The sequence below is a fragment of the Phoca vitulina genome, unplaced genomic scaffold, assembly GCF_004348235.1.
Source record: "Phoca vitulina isolate PV1807 unplaced genomic scaffold, GSC_HSeal_1.0 scaffold1, whole genome shotgun sequence".
NCBI classification, from domain to species: Eukaryota; Metazoa; Chordata; class Mammalia; order Carnivora; family Phocidae; genus Phoca; species Phoca vitulina.
The window spans coordinates 105,005,662-105,033,083 of NW_022589704.1; the positions used below are offsets into that span (position 1 = coordinate 105,005,662).

Genomic DNA, 27,422 nt, shown 5'->3' on the forward strand with positions numbered 1-27,422 from the left:
AAAAAAATGGGAGAAATAATGTGAAAACAACATAGAATACCTCCCAAATAGAGTATCTATTAACTGATTTGTAAAGGCTTACTTTTTTTAGAGCAGTTTTAAATTCACAGAAAAATTAGGTATGTAGATTTCCAGCATAGGCCCTGCTTCCATATGCAGAGCCTCCCTTATTATCAGCATCCCCCACCAGAGTGGAAAATTTACTACAACTGATTAACCTACACTGACATATCATTGAAAAAGAAAATCTGTGTCCTAAAATGGTTGACGGAGCCAGCGAGAGAGTCCCAGTCCTTGCCCCAGGGCTCTTCCGGGTTCTTCTCCCTGCCCCGCTTCCCCTGTGCACCAATCTGGGTTCTTCTCCCTGCCCCACTTCCCACAGGCATGAAAACTGCCAAGTATGTGGAAGTAGAAGTGTATAAATTGCCGCCTTTGTTTGTGCTCGGGGCTCAGACCTTTGGAGATCACTCTCCTCTGAGCCCGCCAGTGTTAAATAAACCTCCTATCCTCCAAGATCTCCAGGTGCCGCTTCGTTCTTCTGTCAGGTGATCCAGTCCAGGTTCCATGACATCATAATCACCTAAAGTTCATAATTTATATTATGGTTCACTGGTGTTGTATATTTTATGTGATTGGACAAATATATAATGACATGGTATCTCCATCATTATATCATACAGTCTTTTCTTTTTTTAAAATTTTATTATGTTATGTTAATCACCATACATTACATCATTAGTTTTTGATGTAGGGTTCCATAATTCATTGTTTGCGTATAACACCCAGTGCTGCATTCAATACGTGCCCTCTTTAATACTCATCACCAAGCTAACCCATCTCCCCACCCCCTTCCCTCTAGAACCCTCAGTTTGTTTCCCAGAGTCCATAGTCTCTCATAGTTCGTCTCTCCCTCCGATTTTCCCCCCTTCATTTTTCCCATGCCCTATAAATCCTCTGTGCTCCATCAGTTCATTCTTCCCTTCCCCAACTCAGGCAACCACTGATCTTTTTACTGTGCCCATAATTTTGCCTTTTCTAGAACATTGTATCATTGGAATCAAATAGTAGCCTTTTCAGATTGGTTTCTTTTACTTGGTAATATCCATTTAAGTTTGTTTTGTTCATGTATTTTCATGGCTTGCTAGCTCATTTCTTTTTAGTGCTGAATAATACTCCACTGTCTTGATGTACCAGTTTATTTATACATCCACCTACTAAAGGACATCTTGGTTGCTTCCAAGATTTGGCAATTATGAATAAAGCTGTTATAAACATCCATGTGAAGATTTTTGTGTGAACATAAGTTTTCAACTCCTTTGTGTAAATACTAAGCAGTGAGGTTGCTGGATAGTATGGTAAGAGTATGTTTAGTTTTGTAAGAAACCACCAAATTGTCTTCCAAAGCAGCTGCTCCATTTTGCATCCCTACCATGAATGAATGAGAGTTCCTGTTACTCTACACCCAAGCCAGCATTTCTTGTTATCAGTGTTCCATATTTAGGCCATTTTAATAGGTGTACAGTGGTATCTCCTTATTGTTTTAATTTGCATTTTCTTAATAACATATGATGTGGAGTGTCTTTTCATATACTTACTTGCCATCTCTATATATTCTTTGGTGAGGTGAGAATCTCTGTTAATATTTTGGCATGAAATTTTCAGATATGTTTATACATATCCACTAAATAAGTTGATTTAGATCATGATTACTTGACTTTCTCTTTTTTCTGCTTTAACAATAACAATTGAACATTTTTATATATAAAAATATAATGATATATATCACTAACACAGGATAAGGCAGGGATGGTAAAGATGTCATATATTTGCCCTCCTTATACAAACAACAGTCTTCCTTCACTGCACATTCTTTTCCACTGAACTCAGAGAAGACCTCAGAATCTTTCTCAACACAGGTTCTATGAAGACAGTGCTATTCAGTTAGATGTGGAATAATAGACTATATTTTTTCATCTCTAACCTTGAACCTGAGATTAGGGGATCAAGTGGCTCCAACTATCAGAAGTGAATTAATAATGAAGATAAATCATGAAAGATTATTACTACCAGGCATCTGGCACCATAGAGTCTGACATAGGTACTTGTGGTATTCTTACCCGGTCCCCTCAAGCAAAATATGACATATCACTAATGAGGGGTTTTAATCCCCCTAAGTCTAATTAGGTTTGGTCTAGTCCATATGCTTTCTGTTGAGATGGGACCTTCCAAATATTAAGAACATTCCTATAAATTGGAGAACAACAAAGATGAGAAGCAATAAGAGCAATTATGAGGATATTCACTGATTTCTCTCTCCCTCTTTCTCTTTCTCTCTTTCTCTCCCTGTTCCCAGAATCAGATGTTGCTGACTTTGATGGCCGAAGCTCCCTTCTGTATAGGTTCAATCAGAAGCTGATGAGCACTCTCAAAGATGTGATCTCTTTGAAGTTCAAGAGCATGCAAGGAGATGGGGTTCTGTTCCATGGAGAAGGTCAACGTGGAGACCACATCACGCTGGAGCTCCAGAAGGGGAGGCTCGCCCTGCACCTCAACTTGGGTAGGGTCTGGTTTTGTTCCTTTCCACGTTGAGCTATCAGGAATTCTATTTTGTGGTGGGTCACAGTTTCTTATTGCTCTTGTGTGTCAGGTGGAAGTCACTGGAATACAATCTAAGTGACATTTTCTCCTTTTACATATTGGAGAAGAAAAAATAAACATTTGTGAAATAGTTAAGCTATAGATAGCATTCTTTGAAACAAGATAATATTGGTAGGTAGGGATCACTATAAGCTCATATGTATTTATCTAGCTACCTATTTGTCTGTTTATCTCTTTTAATACAATTTAACTTGAGCAAGTTTAACACACATGCACACATATTTTAATGGATAGAATCACAATCTATTCTGATTGGTACCTTTATGAAAGTTCAGTCCCAAGAGAAAAATGGAGAAGAGACATTTTAATTCATTTATTTTATTTTTTTTGTTTTTAGTTTGTTTATTATTATTATTATTATTATTATTATTATTATTATTATTATTTTGGTTAAGGAGAGAAAGCGTCATATGTATAGTGGGAAAGTCTAAGTCTAAGTTTTTGGGCATTCCCATGTCTTGTTAAGGGAAACACTGTTTCCTTTAAGTGCCCTGGCTATGCCAGGTTGAGCCCTAGACTTGCCAAATGCCAGCTAAATTAGTACAGTGTCCTGCCTCCTGTGTATTTAGGACACCCAGCATGGTCTGCCTCACCACAGGTAGGCCATCATTATAATTTCATTGTAATCAACTTCCTATCCCAGGGAAAGAGAGAGAAGGGCTCAGCCTCCTTTGTATGCTCAAAGGTACTTTTGAAGGAAGAGTGAACCAAGTGCTGAGCGCAGGGGGCAGAATTCCCAAAGGCGCAAAGGCAAACCAAAAAGCTCTTCCACAGCAAAAGAAACAAAAGAGAGAGAGAGAGAGAGAGAGCCCAAGTTGAAGAAAAAGGAAGTTCCATTCCTTATGAGATTGATTCCCTGCCTCTCATTGATATTTGTTAGTATTAAGGGTGAATATTGTACTTGTGGAAGAGAATTGTCACTAAGAATTTGCTATCAAAGTAAAGAAAGACAATCATAGCAGAATTGAGTTTGTAAGTTTAAGTTGCATGGAAAACTGAAAAAAAAATCTCAGATAAACACATTTTTACAATTAGAAGGAGACACATAAGAATGAAGATTAGTGTGGCCTCACCTCAAAAGCCAAACAACATAAGTCTTTATTTTGAGGCATTTCTGAGCATCTTCTTAACCACCATGGTGAATATTGGCAGAGAGAATATCTGGAATCCCAAGTTTAATTCATAAAATTGACATCTAATGCATTAGATTAAATATACATCAAAGGCATCTTTAGAAGCAGAATTTTATCCAGAAGAGAGTAGTAAGATGATTTGCTAATGACCTGATTAATTGTATAAACATACCTAAAGAAGCAACTTATCAATGAATTATCTGAAGGGTGAGCATACAAATATTCAGGAAAAATGCATCAGTTCATTAGCTGGCTTTCAATTTTCAGGAAGGGGATATAGATGAATGGAGTGCAGTCCTGCAACTGCATATGGCTCAGAGAGCATTGTGCATTGTGAGTGAAGTTACTGTTACTTGTCAATAGCAGAACAGGTGTCTTCTACTAGTTACACTGAATCTGCCAATTACTGCCATTTATATTCCCAATTAGATATGCCATTCCCCTTCCAAAGCTCTGCTCCAACATACACAATCCAATGTTGTAAACCAGTTTCACTCACAGTATTGCATGATGGGAAGGAGGAGGTGTGGTCATGCATCAGATCTATTTTAATTGCAGACATGTGCTAGCTATTTGTTATGGAAAAAGTCACATAACCCAGAAGTCTCTGTTTACTTATGTATAATCTGGGGCTAAGGAATAACTATCTTGCAGAGCATGGACATGAAAACCAAAAATAATATAAATGAATATTCTATGTCAGAAGTAAACATAATGAAGTAGCAAAAAGAGAAGCTCTTAATATTCCTCATTTATTCAACAAAAAATATCTGAATGTCCCATATGCCAGTCTTCCTGAAAAGAAATGGTATATGAGCGAAATAAATCAATCAGAAAAAGACATGTATCATATGATCTCACTGATATGCGGAATTCTTAATCTCAGGAAACAAACTGAGGGTTGCTGGAGTGATGAAGGGTGGGAGAGATGGGGTGGCTGGGTGACAGACATTGGGGAGAGTATGTGCTATGGTGAGTGCTGTGAATTGTGTAAGACTGTTGAATCACAGACCCATACCTCTGAAACAAATAATACATTATATGTTAAAAAAAAAAAAAGAAGAAGAAGAAGATAGTAGGAAGGGAAAAATGAAGGGGGGGAAATGGGTGGGGGAGACGAACCATGAAAGACTATGGAGTCTGAAAAACAAACTGAGGGTTCTAGAGGGGAGGGGAGTGGGGGGATGGGTTAGCCTGGTGATAGGTATTAAAGAGGGTACGTACTGAAGAGAGCACTGGGTGTTATACTCAAACAATGAATCATGGAACACTACATCAAAAACTAAAGAGGTAATGTATGATGATTAACATAACATAATAAAATTAAAAAAAAATTAAAAAAAAGAAATGGTATATGAAATGAATAGGACTTGCTCCTTGCTGTGATACATAAAAGAAAAGTTTTTTTTGTTTTTTTTTTTTTCCCCAGATTCCACGTTCACTGTATTTCTAATCATGGTAGTGACAAAGTAAAACCTCATTTAGTGAATGATTCAGTAGTATCTTTCAGTATTCTGCAGTTTGAGAATTTCTTCATCTTTTTCATCTGCTTGGAAAGTGAAATGCTGTGGATTTGAGTGTTCCCTGTACTTACTTGTTTGAAGCAGCCACCCAGGTTTCTTGTAGATTAGTACCAATCTTCGTGTTTCTTCTCTAGAGAGATGCTGCCACATATCAGTTCTTTAGCCCTTCATACCTCAGAAAGAGCCAGCAGATCTCTGAAAGCACTAAGGGGAAAGGAGGATGATAATTGCTTTGCTTTTCTTATAATAGAAAATCTGTAATGTAGGTTGCACAAGGGAAAGACAAGATTTGTTCATTGCTGTAGCTCCAGAAGTTAGTAAAGCACCCACCTAATGTAGGTACTCAAGGTAAAATGAGTACAAAGTAAAAATGGGTTTCCATCTCAAATATCAGGGCCTGACACAACACACGTTATTACTGTTGGGCTTGCTCACCCCCAAGACTGTGCTCCTGACTTCCTCATGAGACTCTCCCTCTCTCCTATGATGCAGCCCTGATATTTACCGAATATCCACAATATGTTAGTAACCTATCCAATCCTCAAAGCAGCCCTAATAGGTAAGTAAATATTAGCCCCAAATTACCTATAAGGAATATTAGTCTCATAAAGGATAAATCACTCTTTCAATTTACACAGCTAAGTATTAGGTATGGACACTATTAAAATGTAGCTATATCTAATCATTTTTTACTATTTTCTTCAGATTATAAAATATATGTCAGTTTTAGAAAACCTGAAGAAAAAAAAAACAAAAGTAATTATATTGAAGGAAAAGAAAAAAAGTCAACTGAAATCCTATAATTCAGTCATTTCTCCTATTAACATTTCGGCATTTTTCAAATGTTTTTCTTAACTATTTATATGAAATTTTACATATTACACAAAATTCATATTCTTTCCATGTTGCCACACAGCTTCCAAAATGGAAAGAGTTCATATTATCCATGATCATGTTTATCTTTTTTTAAAATTTTATTTAAAATCAATTAATTAACTTAAAGTGTATTATTAGTTTCAGAGGTAAAGTTTAGTGATTCATCAGTGTGTATAACACCCAGTGCCCATTACATCACGTGCCCTCCTTAATGTCCATCCCCCAGTTACCCCATCCCCCCACCCACCTCCCCTCCAGCAACCCTGTTTGTTTCCTAGAGTTAAGAGTCTCTTATGGTTTGTCTCCCTCTCTGATTGTATCTTATTTTATTTTACCCTCCCTTCCCCTATGTTCATCTGTTTTGTTTCTTAAGTTCTGCGTATGAGTGAAATCATATGATAATTGTCTTTCTCTGATTGGTTTATGCTTATCTTTTATTTTTTAAGTTTTTAAATAAATGAATCAATAATGGAAGGAAAGAAGGAAGGAAGAAAGGGATGTGAAGAGGAGGGGAGGGAGGGAGGGGGAGAGAGAGGCAGAGAGGGAGGTAGGGAAGGAGGAGGGAGGGAGGGAGAGACAGAAAGAGTGAGAGAATGAGAGAGAAGGAGGGAAGGAAGGGAGGGGAGAGGAAGAGAGAGGGAAAGAGGCAGAGAGAGAGGGAGGGAGGGAAAGAAAGAAGGGAGGGAGAGAGAGGGTGGGAGGGAGGGAGGAAAGAGGAAGAGGGAGAGAGAAGGAAGAAGGGAAGAAGAATCTGAGAATCCAAGTTAGTGGGCTAAGGGGATGGTGCTAGGCCAATGAAGAGGTAGTTTTTCCCTTCCCAGATCCCATGGACACTCCAGCGGTGCATCCTTTAGTGACAGTTCTCCAGTGTGTGTCCCCTATATAATTTGATGTTACAATTCAGCAATTCTAGGAGTGGAGGGGTTCAGCACCATGGCCAGTTGCCGAGGCTGGCCTTTGGATCCACACTGGCGTGGTTCTTTTTATCTTTTTTTTTTTTTTTTTAAGATTTTATTTATTTATTTGAAACAGAATGAGAGAGAGAGAGAGCACATGAGAGGGGGGAGGGTCAGAGGGAGAAGCAGGCTCCCTGCCGAGCAGGGAGCCCGACGCGGGACTCGATCCCAGGACTCCAGGATCATGACCTGAGCCGAAGGCAGTCGCTTAACCAACTGAGCCACCCAGGCGCCCCTGGCGTGGTTCTTTTTAAGTGATGCTCTTTGCTGACTGATTCATTGCCAGTTACCCCTTCTGTGGCTGACTTGGACGGGTCAGTTCTATGGTGAAACTGACCTAGGTCATTCCCATTTAATTAATTTCTTAGGGAAGAACAATGTTTTTGTTTGTTTGTTTGTTTTGTTTTTTTCCTAGAAGTACTAATGGGAAAGAGATTTCTTCTCTTAGTCCGTTCCTCTTCTCACTTTGTAACACATCTCATTCACACCACCTGTGACAGTCTGACCTCTGCAGAATTCCAACAGCACTAACCCATACATGCAGGTGGGAGAATCAAAGAGCAGATATTACATGACTGAGAAACTGTTGTAAGAACTAAGCAAGACATCAATAGTACATGTAGGTCATTCATCCTTACAAGAGTTTGGTGCCTTTGAACTGAGGCAGAATGTGCAACTGCAATGAGTACAGCTGTAGTAAAGTGAGAATCCAGGAATAGCATAAACACATGCACAGCAATGTCCTTGGGAAGGCAAGCATAGGGTGCAGAGGCCAAAGCAGTTGAGTGAATAATCAACTCATTGTGATATCTTAAGATACTGGTGAAAGAATTGCACATTCTCCAGGAAGTCAAATGGACATTTACATTAGCTCTTTTGAAATCTAGACATTTGAATGAGCCAACCCACACATATTTATAAAATGTTTAACATGTTTCTGAATTTGTACTGAATACTATGGAAGATATTTTAAGTGCTTCTGATTTTCAAGAGCCTGCACTCAGGGCGCCTGGGTGTCTCAGTCATTAAGCATCTGTCTTCTGCTCAGGTCATGATCCCAGGGTCCTGGGATCGAGCCACACATTGGGCTCCCTGCTTGGCGGGAAGCCTGCTTCTCCCCCTCCCACTCGCCCTCCTTGTGTTCTCTTTCTCATTGTTTCTCTCTGTCAAATAAATAAATAAAATCTTAAAAAAAAGAGCCTGCACTTAAGCACTATACTAGATATGTTAAATATGTATTCCATTTAAAATCACATGACAGTCCTACAAACTATATCCAAACCCATTTTACAGATGAAGGAACTGATGGTCAGTGATGTGTAGTCAGTTGCCCAAGATCACATAGTTCCATTATTGTAGACCTGGGATTGGAACCCCCTCCAGGCCTACCCCAATGTCCTGACATTAATAATTAAAATGTTCTAAACCTTTATAAAACAATTACATACTAAATATCATTAAGTCCATGTTCATGGTTAAACTGTGACAATGGAGGGATCAGAGTGGGGGCAGGAGCCCAGAAATGCTTTATGGATGAACCCTGACTTATCTGGACATTTTATTATAAAAAAAATAAAGGAATGCCGGTGTTTCAAAGTGTCAGGGGATCAAGGTGCACCCCATTTTTCATAACTTTTGTCATTAATGTAATAGGAATTTGTTGAACAAGTACATTAAGTCAGGTGCTGAGCTAGCCACAGGGGGTTGAAAGTTGTATTTACCAGTCCCTAATTTCAGGGAGTTCTCAACCTGGTAAAATAATTATTTCTATTTAGATTATTTTAACTTTGTAATATTAACTTAAAGTATATGATTCTATATTACCAAAACCATACACCATAACTGCATTGAGATAGCATTTTTTTAAGGTAGCAAAGTCACAGAAGATGGATACAAATTAGAATCTGGACTTGAGCAACCACCCGTAAATCTAGAGTGTTTTATTGAATGAGATTTAGAAATTTCCTAACAACTAAAGACCTATGTTTCATTGTTTTAGTGATACATAAAGATTTGTTCTGGTTTGAGTGTCAAGCCCACTGGAATCATGTTGCTTACAGTTAGTTTCTGATATTTTTTTTCAGAAAGTCTCACCTGGGCACATGGAAGAATATTCATTAGCCCTGCATCTTTCCAAACAAGGGTCTTTACAATACTGGGTAACCCATGGAGTTGAAATTTGCCTTCTCATTCTAAGGCCTATGCTTCTCCCTTAGCATTGCCCCGTTCTTCTTTTCTACAACTCTCTGCTTTCCATCCATCAAATTCTTTCCTGAGACTCTTCATTCTTGCTAAGCTAAGCTACATAACATACATGTATGTATGGTGGGATGCAGATGTTCAGAAGGTAAGAAACGAGAGTGAAAGGGAGTATAATTTTTTCCCAGTAAGGTAGTGGTGAGAATATTAGTGTTGGAGTCAGATAGAGCTTGGTTGTCACCCTAATTCTTTGTGTTCTTGAGTAAGTCATGTGACTTCTTTGACACAACACTTTTTGTAGGGTTTTGTTCAGGAAGAATTGAAACAACATAAATAAAGTGCTCACTTTATGTGAGAAGCTTAATAATATAAGTGAATACCAATGTTGATAATCTGAAAAATTAGAAGTGAAAAGGTTAGTTCTGAAGGTCAGATGAAGTCAGGCATTGGGAACTTCCATATGAGTGCCCACCTATTTCATTAATTGTAAATGAAGGTCTTTCCATGAGTGACTTTTTGCTGAAATACAATCTTAAACAAGAGTTCCCATTCCCTTTTGTTCAGGCTATCTGAAGTTCAAAGATTGTGAAAGTTAAAGTGACATCCATGTTTGAATTGTTCAGATAAAACCAAGCAAGAAGATCTAATCAAAGAAGACTTTTGGGTGAAAACACTGTGATATGTATGTCCTTAGACAGAAGATGTTAGTTCCAAGGTTGAAGAAATTGACATGTTTATCCACAGTATGTTGGTGGGGGAGAAAGATGAAAAATTAAGTTAGAAATATTTTGGAAACATTTCAAGCTTCCTGTAAAAATTGTTATGTGCTTTAGGGCCTTGAGCAGTATTTACATTGTTTCATTTTAACTATATCTCAAACCACATGAAAACAAGTTTTTATTTAATTAGTAAAAGTGTTTTTTTTGTTTTGTTTTGTTTTGTTTTGTTTTGTTTTTCCCCTAACATGTTCCTGGCTGGAAAGCTAGCTTCTGCATATTTTTGTCTTTGACCTCTACAGTTGCGCATGGGAAATTTTATCTTGCCTTAAGAAATTAGAAACTAGTTAAAGCTAGTAGTTGAATATCACTTGCCACTGAGGTAAAACTGGAGATATATAATTCAGATTATGGAGTTTGATAATCTCTTGAGAATTAAGTTTTTCTTCATTTCTAATAATGAACATTTATAGGTAAGATAGAACATTTCCTAGGACTAACATTCTTCTTTCTTCACAGTAACACCTAGTGTAGATACGATTCAAAACATCCTTCTTGATGAATTTCAGAAATTCCCTGTTTCCCTAACTGTTTAAACAAACTAATTTTCACTCCATTTGTTTTAATAGAAGATTTCTAGTGTTACCATGGGATAATTGATGGAGGAGTGGGTAAAATTCATTCACATTTGCCATTTTTTTTTTTTTTTGTTAATTAAAAAGTAACTTGAACTGGAGGGGATAGTCAATAATTTACACATCAGTCATATATAGTTTTCAGTGATCCAGCTATGCAGGATAAGGAATTTGTTTTTAATGAAATCTATTTATTTTTCCCATTATGAAAGATAACTATGCCCACTATAAATACAGAGAAAACAAAAAAGAAAGAAAATGAAAGCTTCGGTTAATATTTTAGTAAGTGCGTTCTTTGGTTTATTCACACATAGTTCTTATCTGTTTCTTTTCCAAAGTTGTGATTTAATTTTGATATATACTTTTCTATCCTGCCTTTATATAATTTAAATCAGGAAGGTGTAAACTATTGAATATCCCTTTTATTAGATATTACTTTTTAATTTTATCAAAAAATGGCAGTCACTACTGAGTATACTTTTGAAATGATATTAGTACTTTATAAGTATCATATAGATGTCTATGTAATATTCCATCTGCTGATTCTGCCTAAGTTTATTCAAAATTTTATTTTTTTCTCTCTTTCCAAATGTTTGGACTTTACCTCCAATTTTTAAATTATTAGACATTTTGAAAAAGAAATCACCATAGTTCAGTTTGTTTTCTTAGAAGAGACTTCCAGAATGTTGGTACTAGATAAAAAGTTATGAACATTTTTTTAGTCCCTCAATACTTATTGATTTATGTTTTTTTCAATAATAATGGTGGGATTTTTATTTTGCATTATTTTTGGGCAATAAAAAAGATTTGGCTAAATTAAGTAAACAATGTAAAGAAGGGACAATATTAATTCACTTTTGAGGGAAGGTCAACAAATCGCTATAAATACTCATGAAATTTTCATAACCTATTTTTCATGAGAAGGTGTGTTAATTAAAGCTCATGTTTTCATTAGATGCAGTAAGAGGGAAGTAGCTGCCTTTTCTTTAACAAGATACACACATTCATTCCTCTGAATCTTAGATTATCAGTGGGATTATTGGATGGAATAGCAAACTTGCTGAGGCAAGGTTAGGGTGTGGGAGAGGAAGGCCAACTTTAACCTTGATAAGGATGTGGATGGGGTTATGAATGCTGACTCTACTTCCTCCTGCCCAGATGTTCTGAGGCATGAAGAGTATGGTGATGATGGTGGCAGTGGATGGAAGTAGAATACGGGGGCAGCAGCCAACTTGGAAATTTACTACTTGAAGTTTCAGAATTTAAAAATACCAATATACATGCACACAGAACCTCAATCTGATCAATGTAACAAATCAACTCATCCAATTTAGTAGTGTTTCTTATTACATCTGAAAGTTATACATCTGGTTAACTTAAAGAAATCACCCAAGGATTTAAAAACAATGGACTTGGGACATGTAGTTAGCCATTTAAAAAGATGAAATAAGGGAAGAACTCTACCTTATGTCATATACCAGAATAAAATCCAAATGAAATGAAGTGGAAGAAAATGGAAGAATTCTTTAATGATCTCAGAAAGGGAGGTCACGTTAAACTATAACACAAATCCATAAAATAAGCCATAAAAGAAAAAGAAAACGATGGTTTTTTCAGCAAAAGAATGTCTGAATGATAAAAAAAAATTAGAATTAAAAAACAAAAAAGGCAAAAGCAAAAGACAACAGCAAAAAGATATTGGCACAATTAATGTTACAGAAAATGGACTAAATAGAAATTGATAAGAAAATGACAGAAAAATATAGGCAAAAAATATGAGGAGATAGATCATAAAAGAGAAAATGAAAATATTTTCAAACTCATTCACTTTAAGGGAAATGTATATTAAAACTGCTAAGAAATATACTGTTTTTGCCTATCACACAGGCAGAATTCCAAAAGCTTGAACATATTTTCTAGACAAGCCTGTGGAGAAAAGTCATTCTCATAAATTGCTGGTAGGAGTTTGAATAGGCACAAATTTTGTAGGGGACAATTCGGCAGTGCCTGTCAAAATTGCAAATGGTGAACACTTGTGACGATTCGTTCTTTACCTAAGAATGCATGCGACAGAAAGTCTTGCACACATCCAAAATAAGGTCTATATACAAGGTATTTCAGCAATATTAGGGATCAACAATAGATAGACTACCTAAATATTTATCAATAGAAAACTGGCTAATACATATATCACATATATCACTCAATAAATATTATGCAGCTGCAAAAAAGAATGAGACAACTTTTTGTATACTAATGTTAGAAAATTCCTAGGATAGATTAAGTGAAAATGAAAAGGTCCATAAAAATGTGTATTGTATTTCACCATTAGGGTAAAAAATTAAATGAGGAGAAATAAAGAATACATATCTTTGCATATATAGAGTATTGCATATATTGCCATCTATATGCATAAGTAAAATGCATATATATATTGCATTTATAAATTGCATATATAAAGTATATATGTACATATAAAGTATATATACACAAATACATACATATATACATGTATAAAGTATATATGGCTTGCATATGCCTAATTTTTTTTTTTTTCTGGAAGGAGAAACAGGCGATTAATAACAGTGATTTATAGGGAATATATAGAAGATTAGCTTATGGAAACAGGGATGGGAGGAAGATTCATTACTATATCCAAAAAGTTAAATTAAAAAAAAAATAGTCACTTTGACCCATTTATAATTAAATTCATCTTCTGAAGCTGGAATAATAATATATAAAAATATTTAAATATTTGGTTTTAATCATTTTCATTGGCTCTCTGAAAGAACACAGTATATCACTGAAACCCACCAAAAGCAGCACATAGAATAAATAAGTAGGGAGAAAGGATGTGATTCCTTTTCCTTTTATTCTTCTTTCTGTGACTTACGGTGGATTTACATTTTCAAATGTTTAAAGTTTCTGACTTACTGCTAAGAAATAATTGTCAAATGTCTTTTTTCCTTTTAAGAAGAAAATTGAGACACACATCAAAGTGAAACCTCTAATATTAATTTTACTTGGCTTATTACCTAGAACGGTTGTTTATAAGGCACACTGTTTCCTTCAATAGTTTGTTAGCTCTTGGACAAATTTTATTTTATAAATAAAGGGTGTGTGGGGGGTGTGTGTGTGTGTTGTGTGAAGAGAAAGAGAGAGGGAGGTGTTCTAGTTTCTCTCTTATGTGTGTCTCATGACTAGTACCACTTTCCACCCACCTGCACAAGGAAAGAAAAACAAAAACAAAACAACAACAACAAAAAAACTAGAGATCATCCTTAGGGGAGTCTCCCTTTATCACCTCCCCTCCAATATCCAAGTGACAATATCCAAGAGAGACCATCACCATATTATCACTTGGAAATCCATCCTTCCTGCTCTCTCTTTACCTAAGGCCCTGGATCTTTCATCTAGATTACTGTTAGTCTTACAGCCAGCCTCGCCTTCTAATCAAATTATCATACAGCTGCCAAAATAATATTTTTTTTTTATATAAGAGAAAGCAAACAACAAAAAAAGTTAAAAACTCTCCTCTCATCCTCAGTGTGATTTGAGTTCTTAATAAATTTCTCAAATGTTAATTTGAGTTGGTAATCTCTGATTTACTAATTCACCAGATGCCCGTTCCTTAAAGGGAAATAAAATACACAGTTACCTCACACACACTCCCCTCCCTAAAAGCCTTAATGCAGTCTCTCAATAAGTAAATTGATAAAAAATTGTGCTGGTAGCATTAGTCCTGGATGATATAAGCTAGGCTGGCATGATCATGATATTGCTGCATGGACATGGACTCCCCCACCACGTTTCCTTGCACCTCCGAGTGTTGGCACATGCTTCTCCTGGCTGTGTGTTGGTGCTCCTTCTTCCAGCCAAATCTCAGACCTGCCACTGCTCTACTGGAGCTTCAAGGCTCCCTACCCTGCACTTGTTTGGCTCCTGTCACTAAACACTGTATGCTACCAACACACTTTTTATCAATTTACTTATTGAGAGACTCCATTAAGACTTTTAGGGAGGGGAGTGTGTCTTTTAACTCTATCTCTTTTATCTCCTTTATACATCACCTGTCACTCTAGCCAAGGCAGAGGTAGATATCAGTACCTTTTTATTCAAGGAAAGAAGGAAGAAAGAGGGAGAGGGGGGAAGAAAGAAGGAGGAAAGGAAGGAAGGAAGGGGGAAGAGAAAAAAGGAAAGGATGGAGAGAGGGAAGGGAGGAGGAGGAAGAAAAAGAAGAAATAATTTTTAATCATTGGCAAAATTTGACCAATTGCGAGAACTTAAAAGTTGTTGAAGAAATAATGAACAAATTATGAAATGAAGTCAGTGATGAATGCATAATCTATCATTTTCCAATTGTAATAAGTTTGATGCCCAACACCACCCCCATCTGAAGCAACCAAGTGTTGTTCAGTGCAGGAAGCAGTGCCTTAGGGCCATCACGAGGGTGGAAGTGAGCAGCCTACAGGGGAAACAGCAAGCAACTCCTGCCCCCTTAATGCCTCGCTGTTGAGCAGACTGTTGCAGCTGTTCTGCTAAAACACATCTTAGGAGAGAAGTGGGAGACGTTTAGCTTTCAGTTTCTAAGGGGACCAAACAATAAAACGTTCACAAACTTGAAAGTTTACACATAAGTCTTAATTAATTGCATTTAACTGTTCATTTTGCTAAGTCTGAGCTATTCTGAAGGGGGAAAAAAAAATGCTGCCATTTTTTTGACAAAAGGGTACTGGCAGGAGCTTCCTTCCATAAAATCGGAGGAGGGCCAGAGGGGAGGGAGAACTAGATAGAAAAAAATGTACCTCTCCCCCTGAATCTCTCACAGCCTCCTAAGGGGTGTCTTCCAAGTTCAGCTTAGACTGAATCAGTGCATATGGCCCATGCCACAGGCAGAGTAAAAAGGGTCAAGCGGACCTGGATTTGAATGCTAGTTGCACCTCTGGGTCATGGGTGCTTAACCTCACTGGTCCTCAGGTTCCTTATTCATGAAATGAGGATAATAATTTTCCCATGGGGGATTAAAGATGGAGGGTATAAACTTCCTATTTAAGTGCTGTTCATATAGCAGGCACTTGAAAATGGCAGCTAAAATGATTATTTCCTCACCTTTGCCTTTGCCTTCAGACTTACCTAACTCGGTGCCCACTGTCCTCCCTTTACTTATCCAGAATTTACTTTTCCTCCAAAGCATAACTCAAGATTCATTTTCTCCATTCAAAAACCATTCAAACACAAAGAATATGTATTATTTCTAAATGTGATATTCCCAGTTTCCAATATTATTGATGGCCATTAGGATATGGTGCATTTTATTACTTAATTGTTCATGTTCTGAAAACATGTCCTTTCACATCCAGAAAGGGATGTGTGTATCAGCTGACCTAGAATTTGGTTCTGGAATCTGTGGGCAAAGCATGTTATTCCTTTACAAATCCAACAGGATTCTGGTCCTGGAGAGAGAGAATCATTCTTTACCTTTAGGATAGAGAGACCTGGCCTTGCTTGCAGAATATTCTAGTATGCAAGGCTGCCCTTGGGCACGGATACCATCCAGTCTTCCTCTCCCCTTCACAGATGACAGCAAACCTCGGCTCAGCAGCAGCCCACCCTCGGCCACCCTGGGCAGTCTGCTGGATGACCAGCACTGGCACTCGGTCCTCATTGAGCGGGTCGGCAAGCAGGTGAACTTCTCTGTGGACAAGCACACACAGCACTTCCGCACCAAGGGCGAGGCAGATGCCTTAGACATCGACTATGAGGTGAGTTGACTCTCCCTGCAGGTCCCCAGGCCCCTTGCACAGCATCAGTAAAAAAAAAAAAAAAAAAAAAAAAAAAAAAAAATCAGCAAACAAAAGAGCAATTGAGAGAAGATGGAGTGCCCTGACAAGTCTTACCATGGGCTCATCTCTGTCTAAGCCCAGGCAGCCTTCAGTGAAGAGTCCAAGGAGGGCATCTGAGCAGTGTTTGTGGGGAAAAGTGTCTTGGTAACAATGGGACATCAGCAAATTGTGTGCATTTTAAAATCAAGAAATCTCCTTTTTCACTTTAAAATTTTTTATCCTGCCTGTAGCCTTCCTGTATCACTGTGTAGTCTTGTAGTTACACTCAGTTGTTCTTTTTTCAAAAATCGATTTCAATTAGCTGGGAAAATACAGAAATTATACTAACATAATATTATATGTCAAGTATACCTGAAGAAAAAAAGAGAGATAAACAAAATCCAAAGGAATCTAAAATGCACACTAGGGGCACTTGTGTTCAACCTTCATTCCTATGCAACTCTTGACAATATACACGGACAGTCATTTCTTTCTTGCTTTCTTGTATGAGAGCAAGAAATGCACCGAGCCTACAACACAAAGAAGGTTGCACGGAGTTCCGCAAACTGGCAGACAAAAGTTACCCATCTTTGGGCACCTGGGTGGCTCAGTTGGTTAAGCGACTGCCTTCGGCTCAGGTCATGATCCTGGAGTCCCGGGATCGAGTCTTGCATCGGGCTCCCTGCTCAGCGGGGAGTCTGCTTCTCCCTCTGACCCTCCCCCCTCTCATGCTCTATCTCATTCTCTCTCTCAAATAAATAAATAAAAAAAAATCTTAAAAAAAAAAAAGTTACCCATCTTTGCGAGTAGTTCAGTTCAACAAGTATGCCTCTGCTGTATACCAGACTTTTTTCTAGGCAATAAATATACAGAGATGAATGAAACAGGGTCCTTTTGTTCGAGAAGCTTACAGAACTTTTTTGCAGGATTGTGGCAAGGCCAGTTTTATGTTTTAGACTAGTAATTCTGAATGTCTGTCGCAGGAGTCATCCCTTGGGGAATTTGTTAAAAATGAAAATACTCAGGTCCCACCCAGACCTGCTGAATCAGAAACTCTGGGAGAAGAGCTCAAAAATTTGTTTTAGAAATCCTCCAGGTGACACTCTACTGTTTGAAAAGTACTATTTTGAGCAGTAAGTATAAGTCTGTAGCTTAGACTTGTGGGGAGGTGGAGGCAGGGCATTGATGGACAGATAGTGGGAAACTCTGTTAGGCGATGATTCTAGTCACCAGTGGGGTGCATACTAGAACAGTGGAGGTGGAGATGAATAATTGAAAAATTAGGGTCTGACTTACATTTATCAATCACCATCATGAGCTATAAGAAAGATTTACTCTTTTGATCCTAACTTTAGCTTAGCACACTGTTGATAAGATATGCCATTCATTAACTTCAAAAAAGAATTTGTCACTCTGACTCAGAAAGATACCAGGTAGATTATTTTTTTTTGATTTGCTGATAACTGGAAATCTATGAATATCAATCATCTTTCTTTATCAAGTTTAAGTGATTTAAAGTGATTGAAAGTGATTTAAGTGATTGAAAAAAGAAAAAAAAATAGAGAATACACATGACATTAAAAGAGATATCTTTTATGAACTTGAGGACAACAGAAAGCATAAAATCATCTGTAACTCTACCTGCCTAGGAGATGGTTCTAAAATTCTCCCAGTTGCCTGATTTAACCTTTATTTTCAAGCCTATGTCTACCTACCTCTCCTGTGTAGAGAATGTTTATGGGATCACAGCTGAGTGGCATTAAACTGAATGTCAGCATTTGAGGGAAATGAAATCCAGTGATGTCACTCAGTTTATGAAATTGGAACAGATTTCTTCAGGAAATGTCTGAATTTCACATTGCGTTATAACAAGTATCACCTAGGAAAGAAACATCTTGCAGAATTCCTTTGAAGTAACCTCTGTTTCAGAGAATTCAAGCCCCTGCCAGAGTGCCCAGCCAGCTTGCCCCAGTGACCATATAAGAAGACAGTGAGTCTAACGGTGACATTACAAATTGATGATAACATGAGAATTATGTGTTGAGAGGTTTCTGGGACAACTGGAGCTCTCCAGTCTTTGCAGATTCACCTTAAAGACTATGTGTAAAAAGAAAGAGCTGTAGAATAGGAGTCTTAATTGCCACTTTACCACTAACTAGTTGTATAAACCTGGGAAATGAAAGCTCTTAACTTCAGTTATCCAGAAGCAATAATTACACCCTATTAGCAGGAATAAAGATAAACAGAATATCTAAGTCTATAGATTATTTTGTAACAATGTTGTCTATTAATAAGAATCTAGGTTATTAATTTGACTTCTGCCATGGGATCATATGTGCCCATATGTGCCCTGGATACCACCAGCTAGCAGGGTAACTAAAATCAGGTCCTTGGGTTCCTATGACCCATTGTCAGAGCCCTGCTGCTCTAAAGCTATGCCCTTTCAAATTTTATACCGAGGTTGATTATATTATGAAAATCTATGTTCCTCTTAAAATTTTAACATTATGAACTAATAATTGGCAAGAAAATATGGTAGCTTTCATCTTAGACTAACTTAAGGATATCAGTGAATGACATCATGCCTTTCTATGAGGCCCCCTGAGGACTTTCGTTACACTAAGATGTATTAAGTTCTTGTTTCTCTTCCCACCTAGGGCTGGGAATCTTCTGTCAAAAATAAATTAGATAGATAGATAATGATAGATAGAGGATAGATAGATAGATAGATGATAGATAGATGATAGATAGATAGATAGATAGATAGATGATAGCTAGATAGAGGCAGAAAGAATGTAAATCCTTTGCTTCTCATTGGAATGTCATCCTAGTTCACATCACTCAGCCTATATGATTTTCTCTGAAGGGATGTGAGAAAGACTATAGCAATTCACTTCACTTCCGGTCTGGAGCAGAAGGATTTTAGAAAAGAGATATTTTTAGGATCTTAGTAAGGGCCCAGTTCTCTGAGATTCATATAATCATTAATTCTTTTCCTATCAAAAGTGCTCAGTGATCCTGTTTACATAGCCATTTTACAAGCACCAGAACTATTAAAAACATTTTTTTAAAATACATGATTTTCATATTACCACATCATAAATAATGAAAAGGCTTTTTACAAAATAAAATATACATATATATTTTAATAAAAATACTTAGTTAAAAAAACTAGATTAAACTAAACCCTATAAACATTTAAAAACGCGTATGTATACATATATCTTCAAATGCAAGTTTTTTCAAAATTTTAAAGAAAATATGAGATAGTGCTTTTTAATTAAGGATTGTGGGAGGTTCTTCTAAGTCTGACATAAATTTCAGAAACCTGGAAATAAAATATATGAAAATAACCATATAAAATTAAAATAAAAATGCCGCATAACCTTCCATAAAAATACATACATAGTGATATCACTACCCCAATAACTTAGAAAAGTATTTCAAAATTTAATTAATAAGTAAACATCTCCTACAAATAATTCTTAATGGATAACTTAAAGGAGAAATAAAGAAAATGAATAGGTAAGAAGTACAAATTGCTCTCAAATATATGAAACAATGTTTAACTGCACTCATTAAGAAAAGGAAGGCAAATTCACGCTACAATATTTTTCACTTAGATTGCAAAGACTAAAAATGTTATAATGTTGGCATGGGTATGGAGAAACCAGAGCTATTTCATCCATTGTTAGTGGGATGGTAATTAATATTATACCAAAGAAAAGGCAATGTCTTCAAAATTGTAAACACGTGGTATTCAACCCAACGGTTCTGTTTCTAGCAGTTTATCCTATGGTCATAAGTAAATATGTGCAATGGGACATATGTTAGGAATAATGAAAGATTGGAAATTCCCCAGAAGTCCTTCAAAAGGGTGTTAATTAAGAATTATGCTAAGCTCCATAGGGAAACGGCTCTGCCAGTGTGCCCTGGTGACCTCACACGGTCTATGTGGTCCACACAACCAGAGCTTTGCTCAATAGCTGATCTGAGTCTTGGCAGGATGCCTTATGATCTTCCTGAAACACCAGAGGTTGGAGCCCTGCAATTAGCAGCTTCAAGGCTGTTTCCCATTTCACCACACCTGCCCCGTGGGAGACTGTCATAACACAGTTTCTTGTTGCCTCCCAGGTTCTGATAAGGCATGAGGCATTCTGCCCTGTGCTGTCAGAATAGAGTTGTGTCATCAAGAATTGCTTAGCTGAAGGACACTTCTTTTAGAACTCATGATTAAAGGACTGGCCAGACATAATACAACTGCTTATTTAGTGATTGAAATAATTAGAGTAAGATCTATAGCAACAAGGAACCCCCCAGCTTATATGGTGGTCATCTGACCCTCCCTTTTTTTAGCATCATTTTTTGGTGTGTGGGACAGGTGGGCAGCAGTGTTTGGCTACTCTTGCCTTTGTTGACTCTGTAAGTCACAAACCATCTGAATCTACAAGTGGTGCCTTTACCTTTACAGGTGGGTCAGGTCTTGGCTTTGGGCTCATCTTGTTTGGTGTGTGTGCTTAACAAAGCCATACAGAAGTATTATGCAGCCATCAGAAAGAATGAGGCAGACCTATATATCCTGATGCGGAACCATTTCTAATATAAATTGTTAAAGGAAAAGAAAAATGAAGTGCACTGCAGTGTAAGAGTATCTGTGTTTAGGATTAGAAAGAAAACATGGACTTGACAGTAGACAGCATGTAGACAGAAATCTCTGGAAGTGACTAAGGACAGACAAGGCAGACAATAAGAGAATGGGTTCAATGAAGAGGGAAGCCTTACTTTTCACTGACTACTTTTTAAAAACATTTTGAATTTTGTACCAAATGTAGAAGTATTTTAAGGAGAAACTGAGGCAATAGAAAGAATATATGACTTAAAAGATATTTCTTATATTTTCTGCTAAAATTACAACCTCTGATTTATGTTTATTCATAGTATTTTTTTAAAACACTTGTCACTTTAAAATGTTATTGAAGTTACTTATTTTTAATTGTCTATCACCTCATCCCCACCCCAGTCATAGAATTCAAGCTCATCATAAGGGCTGATGTCCATAAATACATGTTACGTAAATGAAGGAAGTTTCTTTCTGTAATTATAAAAGGTAACGATTGATGGCCAACTTTGGTTTCTGTAAGAAGTTCTGTATAGGTCTGCCATGCTTGAAGGCCACCTCTTGCCACCACCCTTACTTGACTTTGCCTAAAGGGCACTTCTCTTAGAACTCAGACATGATTAAAGGACTGGCCAGACATAATACAACTACTTATTTAGTGATCAAAATAACCACAGATCACTAAGGAAACGGTTTTCCAGATCATGTGGCAGTGTAATTGTTATTGATCCTTTTTTCTATGGAAACTCAGCGGCAAGGCTAAAGTAGAAGGCCTATGTGGAGGAAAATAAGTGAAAAAAAAGAAAATAAGGAAAAAGAAAATAAGTAGATGAAAAGTGGAAATAAAGAAGAAGAAAATGGAAGGGGAAAAATCATGAAATACTACTTTGTTGGTGTTTTGTGATTTTGTTTTATCTCTGAAGGAACCATGTGAGGGAAATTATTATGTCTTATATACATAAACATAAAACCAAGACAAGAGATGCTGATGACCACCCCCCCATCCCCATTCCCCAGTAGCTATTGGGTAACGCAACAAGATTTGAGCTCAGCTCTGTGCAGCTGCTCAACTAGAGATCCCTCTGGTGACCAGGCATTCTCTCTGAAGGCGGAATAATCCTTCAAGATACAAACACGTGTTCTGGTCCTGATTCTGGCCTCTGCATGTATTTAAGACTTGAAGCCACATTAATCTCTAACATTTTTCTTTCTGCTTTTAAATTTAAGATTGTTATGATTTGTGGAATTTCTAATCTTGTGTTTCCCCAAGTTTAAAACACCAAACTGGAATATAAAATCTTCTCTTAAATGCAAATTAAAAGTAAACCAATTGTGTTGAATATGATGGAGGGAGTATTTCAATATTACCAATATGCCACAACGGAAAAAAAAAAAAAAAAAAAAACAAACTTTGTTTTTATTAACATGAACTAAAAGAACAAATGAAAAAAATTCCTTCTTATTTTATTTCAGCTGCTATTGGTGGAGGTGTAGAGGTTTTAATTATCTGATAAGACATCTTGAGGCTGGCTGAATTTGGGCTGAATTATTATAACCATCAATAAAATATTATAGAATTAGTCAGGCCACAGTTGAATCTGTGTAGAGCCTGAGGCAAGAGTACAAATGAAGGCCCACATACCATAAGTTTAAATATTTAAAGGGTTACAAATAAGCTAACAAACTGTTGAATAAAATATGTTCTATTCTGTTTTGATGAATGTACCTTCCCAGCCACATCCCGTACGTTCACATCCTGTCCATGGTATAAACAGCTATCCCCAGGCCACTGCTCAGACCTGTCAGCCCATGGTCCATTCTCAGGAGGGCAGATGGGGAGAGAGACATTCGGGCCCTCAAAGTACTTTCAGAACTGTTTAAGCAAGAAGCTCTGGGATGCTTTGTAGGAAGATCGTGGTTTATAAGGGTGGTAGCAGCTTCCTATAGCTGTTTCTCCTTGACTCCACCATGAGGAAGAATGGAACTGGAGAATGGTCAAAGTGGGGCCCTCCTAGGTGCCTAGGTGTATAGGGGATACTGAAGTTAGGATTTCAAATGAGCTCTTTGTTTGAATACTAAAACATACAAAGTTTAACCCATTGTCCAAAAACCTAAGGTAAAGTATTGTAAGTTCACTCAGACAAAACAAATTATAAACACATGTTGAACCAATTGGGCTGTGTCAGTCCCTGATGTCTATGAGTCTGTAAAAAGATACCCATTTAGGGGTGCCTGGATGGATAACTGAGTTAAGCATCTGACTCTTGGTTTCCACTCATGTCATGATCTCCGGGGCATGAGATTAAGCCCCATGTTGGGCTCCACACTCAGTGTGGAGTCTGCTTGAGATTCTTTTTCTTCCTCTCCCTCTGCCCCTCCCCTGCTCTCTCTTTCTCTTTCTCTCTCTCTCTAAAATAATAAATAAATAAACCTTTAAAAAAAATGCCATCAGTGTTCCCTCATATTCAATGCAGGGCTGTGTCTGGGTCAGATATTGCTCACCTTTCTGTCCGCAGTAAAACAGACATAGGACATTTCTTATCCAGAAATACGGGGACACTGGGAATTTGTGAAAGAATAGGTTATAGAAGCAATGAAGAAGAGGTACTTTTTGGTTAACATGTAACCAATTACCTCCTCTCAATATGTGACCCTAAAATAGGCACAAAAATAAGACATCATATGCACCATATGCTTTTTAAAATTAAAGAGATCAGACATTCCAAAAAAGTTACAAACTGAGTCATTGATCAAGTCAAATAGTAGAGCAGAAGCCATAAAATGGTGACCCTGGGGAAGATTTGGACTGCTATTATCTCACTTGGCCTATTTTTTTTTTTTTATTTTTAACTATTTGAATTTGGGCTAATATTTAAAAATCAAGAGATTTAACAGGAAAATTGGGATTTCTGATTTCATTTGAAATGGCAGAAACTCATCAACCTTTGAGAACATTCCAAAGGTCAGTGATGGACTCCTCTTCCATAAAGGCCATGAACTCTACATATGGCTCAACAAACACAAAGCCAGTGCGAATTTTAAAGATGGAAAAAGAAGACAGCTGTTTGAATCTATTTTCATACACCCTGTACTACAAAGTGGACTATCAGAGCAAAAGTGAGACAAATATTCACAAACGAGAAACTTCAAAAGTATCAGAAATCCAAGTCTGACAGAAAAAGGAATCTTCCAGACAGGAAGACTCCCAAATTTAAACAGGGCCAGGGAAAAGCCAATAAGGAAGAATGAACTCATTGCCATGGAAGTAACATCAAAGATTGAAAAAGATAGAAGCAAATGCCAGACAAAGAAGAGGAATGAGATCAAAGGAAGAGAGAGTGTCAGATTCTGGGACCTCATACATTTAATATCAAAGCAGGCTTTCTTCTGGGAGTCATATAGTTGGAGCCCACCTGTGACACCAACAAACCCATCAGTTTACCAGATGGACAATGTTGCCTAAGACACTGAGACTGTGAGTGAAACTTTACAATCTAACACCTGGTTTTGTTGACTACTAAGATCAATGAAATCTTACACTATGCAATTTGCACACTATGCAATTTGCCAAGACCAAACAAACAAGAAAAGTAAGCAAAGAAAGCAGCTGAATTGACCAAAAGGACAATAAGGCAAAAGCAACTTTAGAAGTAAATTGCTATTGTTCTTTTTTTAAGCAATTCAACAAGTATTTGTTGGATTTATTGTGTTTGAATCATACCTCTTGCATTAAATATTAAAAAGTGAGTAAGATATTGTCTGTGTCCTTGAGAAACATTTTTAGGGAGATATTTCAAAACATTCAACAAATATTTATTCAGCATCTATTATATATCAGGCATAATTTTAATCATCATCATTGGAAAATTGGAATATGTCAAAGAAAAGAACAAGGAAGTCTACACTCATGGTGCTTGCATTTTAGTAGGAGAGACAAACCATAAGCAGTAAATATAACAAGTAAGTAAATTTCACATACAAAAGAAAGAAGAATAAAAAATATATCTAGGTCATGGATTGGAAGTTCAGAGATGAAGGGAGGGGCACCTGTGTGTCTCAGTTGGCTAAGCATCTGACTCTTGATTTAGGCTCAAGTCATAATCTCGGGGTTGTGATATTGAGCCCTGATATTGAGGTTCTGTCTCTCCCTTTCCCTCTGTGCCCCAACCCTGGCATGTGTATGTACTCCCTCTCTCTCTCTATCAAAAAATAAGTAAAATAAAATAAAATAATTTTAAAAAAGATGAAGGGAAACAGGTTGCAATTTTGGATATGTTGATCAGGGTAGACATCATTGAGATAGTATCAATTGAACAAAGACTTAAAAAAAAAAAGAAGTGAGGTGTTTTATTTAAGATTTTATTTATTTATTTGACAAAGAGATAGAGAGAGAGCACAAGTAGGCAGAGCAGCAGGCAGCGGGAGAGGGAGAACCAGACTTCCCACTTAGCAGGGAGCCCAACATGGAGCTTGATCCCAGGACCCTGGGATCATGACCTGAGCTGAAGTCAGCCGCTTAACCGATTGAGCCACCCAGGCGCCCCAAGAAGTGAGTTTGCTAAAGGCTATTTAGAAAAAATAAATAAATAAATAAAAATAAAAGCTATTTGGAAAGAACTGGCTTAGGGCATCTGGCTCCTTTACACTGTAACAACTACGTAGTGTTATATGAAAAAATGAGTTAACAGAAACTGGATTTCTAGCTCTGTGATCCATATCTTGAAGGTCCTTAGGCGACATACAGATGATGCATCCTGAAATATAATTTCTGTTCAATATCATCAATATCTGCCCCAAGGTGAAATATGCTGGAGTCTGAATGGATGGGCAGGATCATATCATCAGAATCCTAGAGAATGAAATTAGCAAATGAAGAGATTCATGGAGGACAGCCAGGTTTGTCTTGAAAGCAAAGATTAATTCAACAAGACTCATTAAAGTTTGAAAGAAATACATGGGCAATTGTAAACACAATAATGATATGTGAGGCAATAAAAAGAATAGTTTGTACAACACAGACAATTGAAGTAACTGAAAAAAAATAGGATAGAAATTCAGGAAATCAAACAAACAAACCAAACAAACCAAAAATAATACTTTATATAATAATGACTGAATAAAAGAAATGCAGAACATGAACCTGAGAAGATATTCCCACTACTTGCAGAACAAGTGATACAGAATATTACACTCAACTGTATAATTACTAGTCTTCCTAAATTTGAAAAGAAAATTGAATATAGACAGTAACCATAAAGTTCTAGCATGGTCTCCCTTTCTCTTTATTTTCCACTCAATATAAATGGGAAGCTAGAACCAACCAGTGGATCTTTTTAAAGGAGCACACAGCATATTAATTTCCAGTGTTCTGAACATCTGAAAACCAGAGCGAGGCTTCTACAGGTTCTTAGGGGAAAGTTTGTCTGTCTGTTTATTAATTCAAAACAAAGAAAAGGCACTCAATTGAATTGCCATTGAATAAAATATCAATACATAATATCACAACCTTCAGACTGAAAAAATATTAGAAGAATTACTCTCCATATGTTTTTTATTCAGAAGTTCTGGAATATAATGACACAAAATGTCATTTTGGAGGAACTTCTTAACTGAGAAGTTGCTACAGCACAAACAACCTTACTAACAGCGAGCACTGTGTGCCAGGACCCATTCTCAATACTTCAGGTGTAAGACAGTTTTTAATTCTCACATTACCCAGTCAAGCTCAGTTGTTTATGTAACAGAAGTATTATTATTATCCTCATTTTGCATATGAGGATCGTGAAGCCCATAGAAGTTAGGTATTTTTCCCAAGGCCCACAGAAAGTGCAAAGCAGATATGGGTTTGAATCCAGTAAGAGAAGTTTCTGAAGCATTGCCTTTAAACACTTGCCTGTGGAAAGGGAGAAGATGAATACTGACATAATTTATAAATTTATGCAATTTTATAACAATTGGCACATAATGTAATACCTTAAAAAGGAATTTCAAAGTGGAAAAAAGTGGGTAGACTGATTAATAATAATAATAATAGTTTAAGTAAACAAAATGCAGGACAAGTTGGGGTTGAAGTATAAAAGACAACAATCTGTGTTTCACAGAAAGTAATCCAAAGTCATAGTTTGAGAAGCTAGATAATCACAGTGACTGTCTTCCAAGTCAGCATTAAAACACAGTAAACATTGCCCAGTAAACTTAAAAATTACCTAAATTTCCTCAGGTGGCAAGTAGTCTCATTGCTCTAATAAACAAACACCAGACACACATTGTTTACAAGAAACACAGT

At 36.9% G+C, this 27,422-nt stretch overlaps 1 protein-coding gene across 2 annotated transcripts in view; it reads left to right on the forward strand.

Annotated features, from left to right (window-relative positions):
• The window catches only part of CNTNAP5 (contactin associated protein family member 5), a 792,175-nt gene that overhangs the window by 359,230 nt on the left and 405,523 nt on the right, over positions 1-27,422 (forward strand). For both annotated transcript variants that reach the window (XM_032412450.1, XM_032412460.1), the window contains exons 5-6: positions 2,354-2,557; positions 16,274-16,458. In XM_032412450.1, the coding sequence (XP_032268341.1) occupies positions 2,354-2,557; positions 16,274-16,458 (389 nt within the window). The remainder of the gene's footprint in view (positions 1-2,353; positions 2,558-16,273; positions 16,459-27,422) is intronic.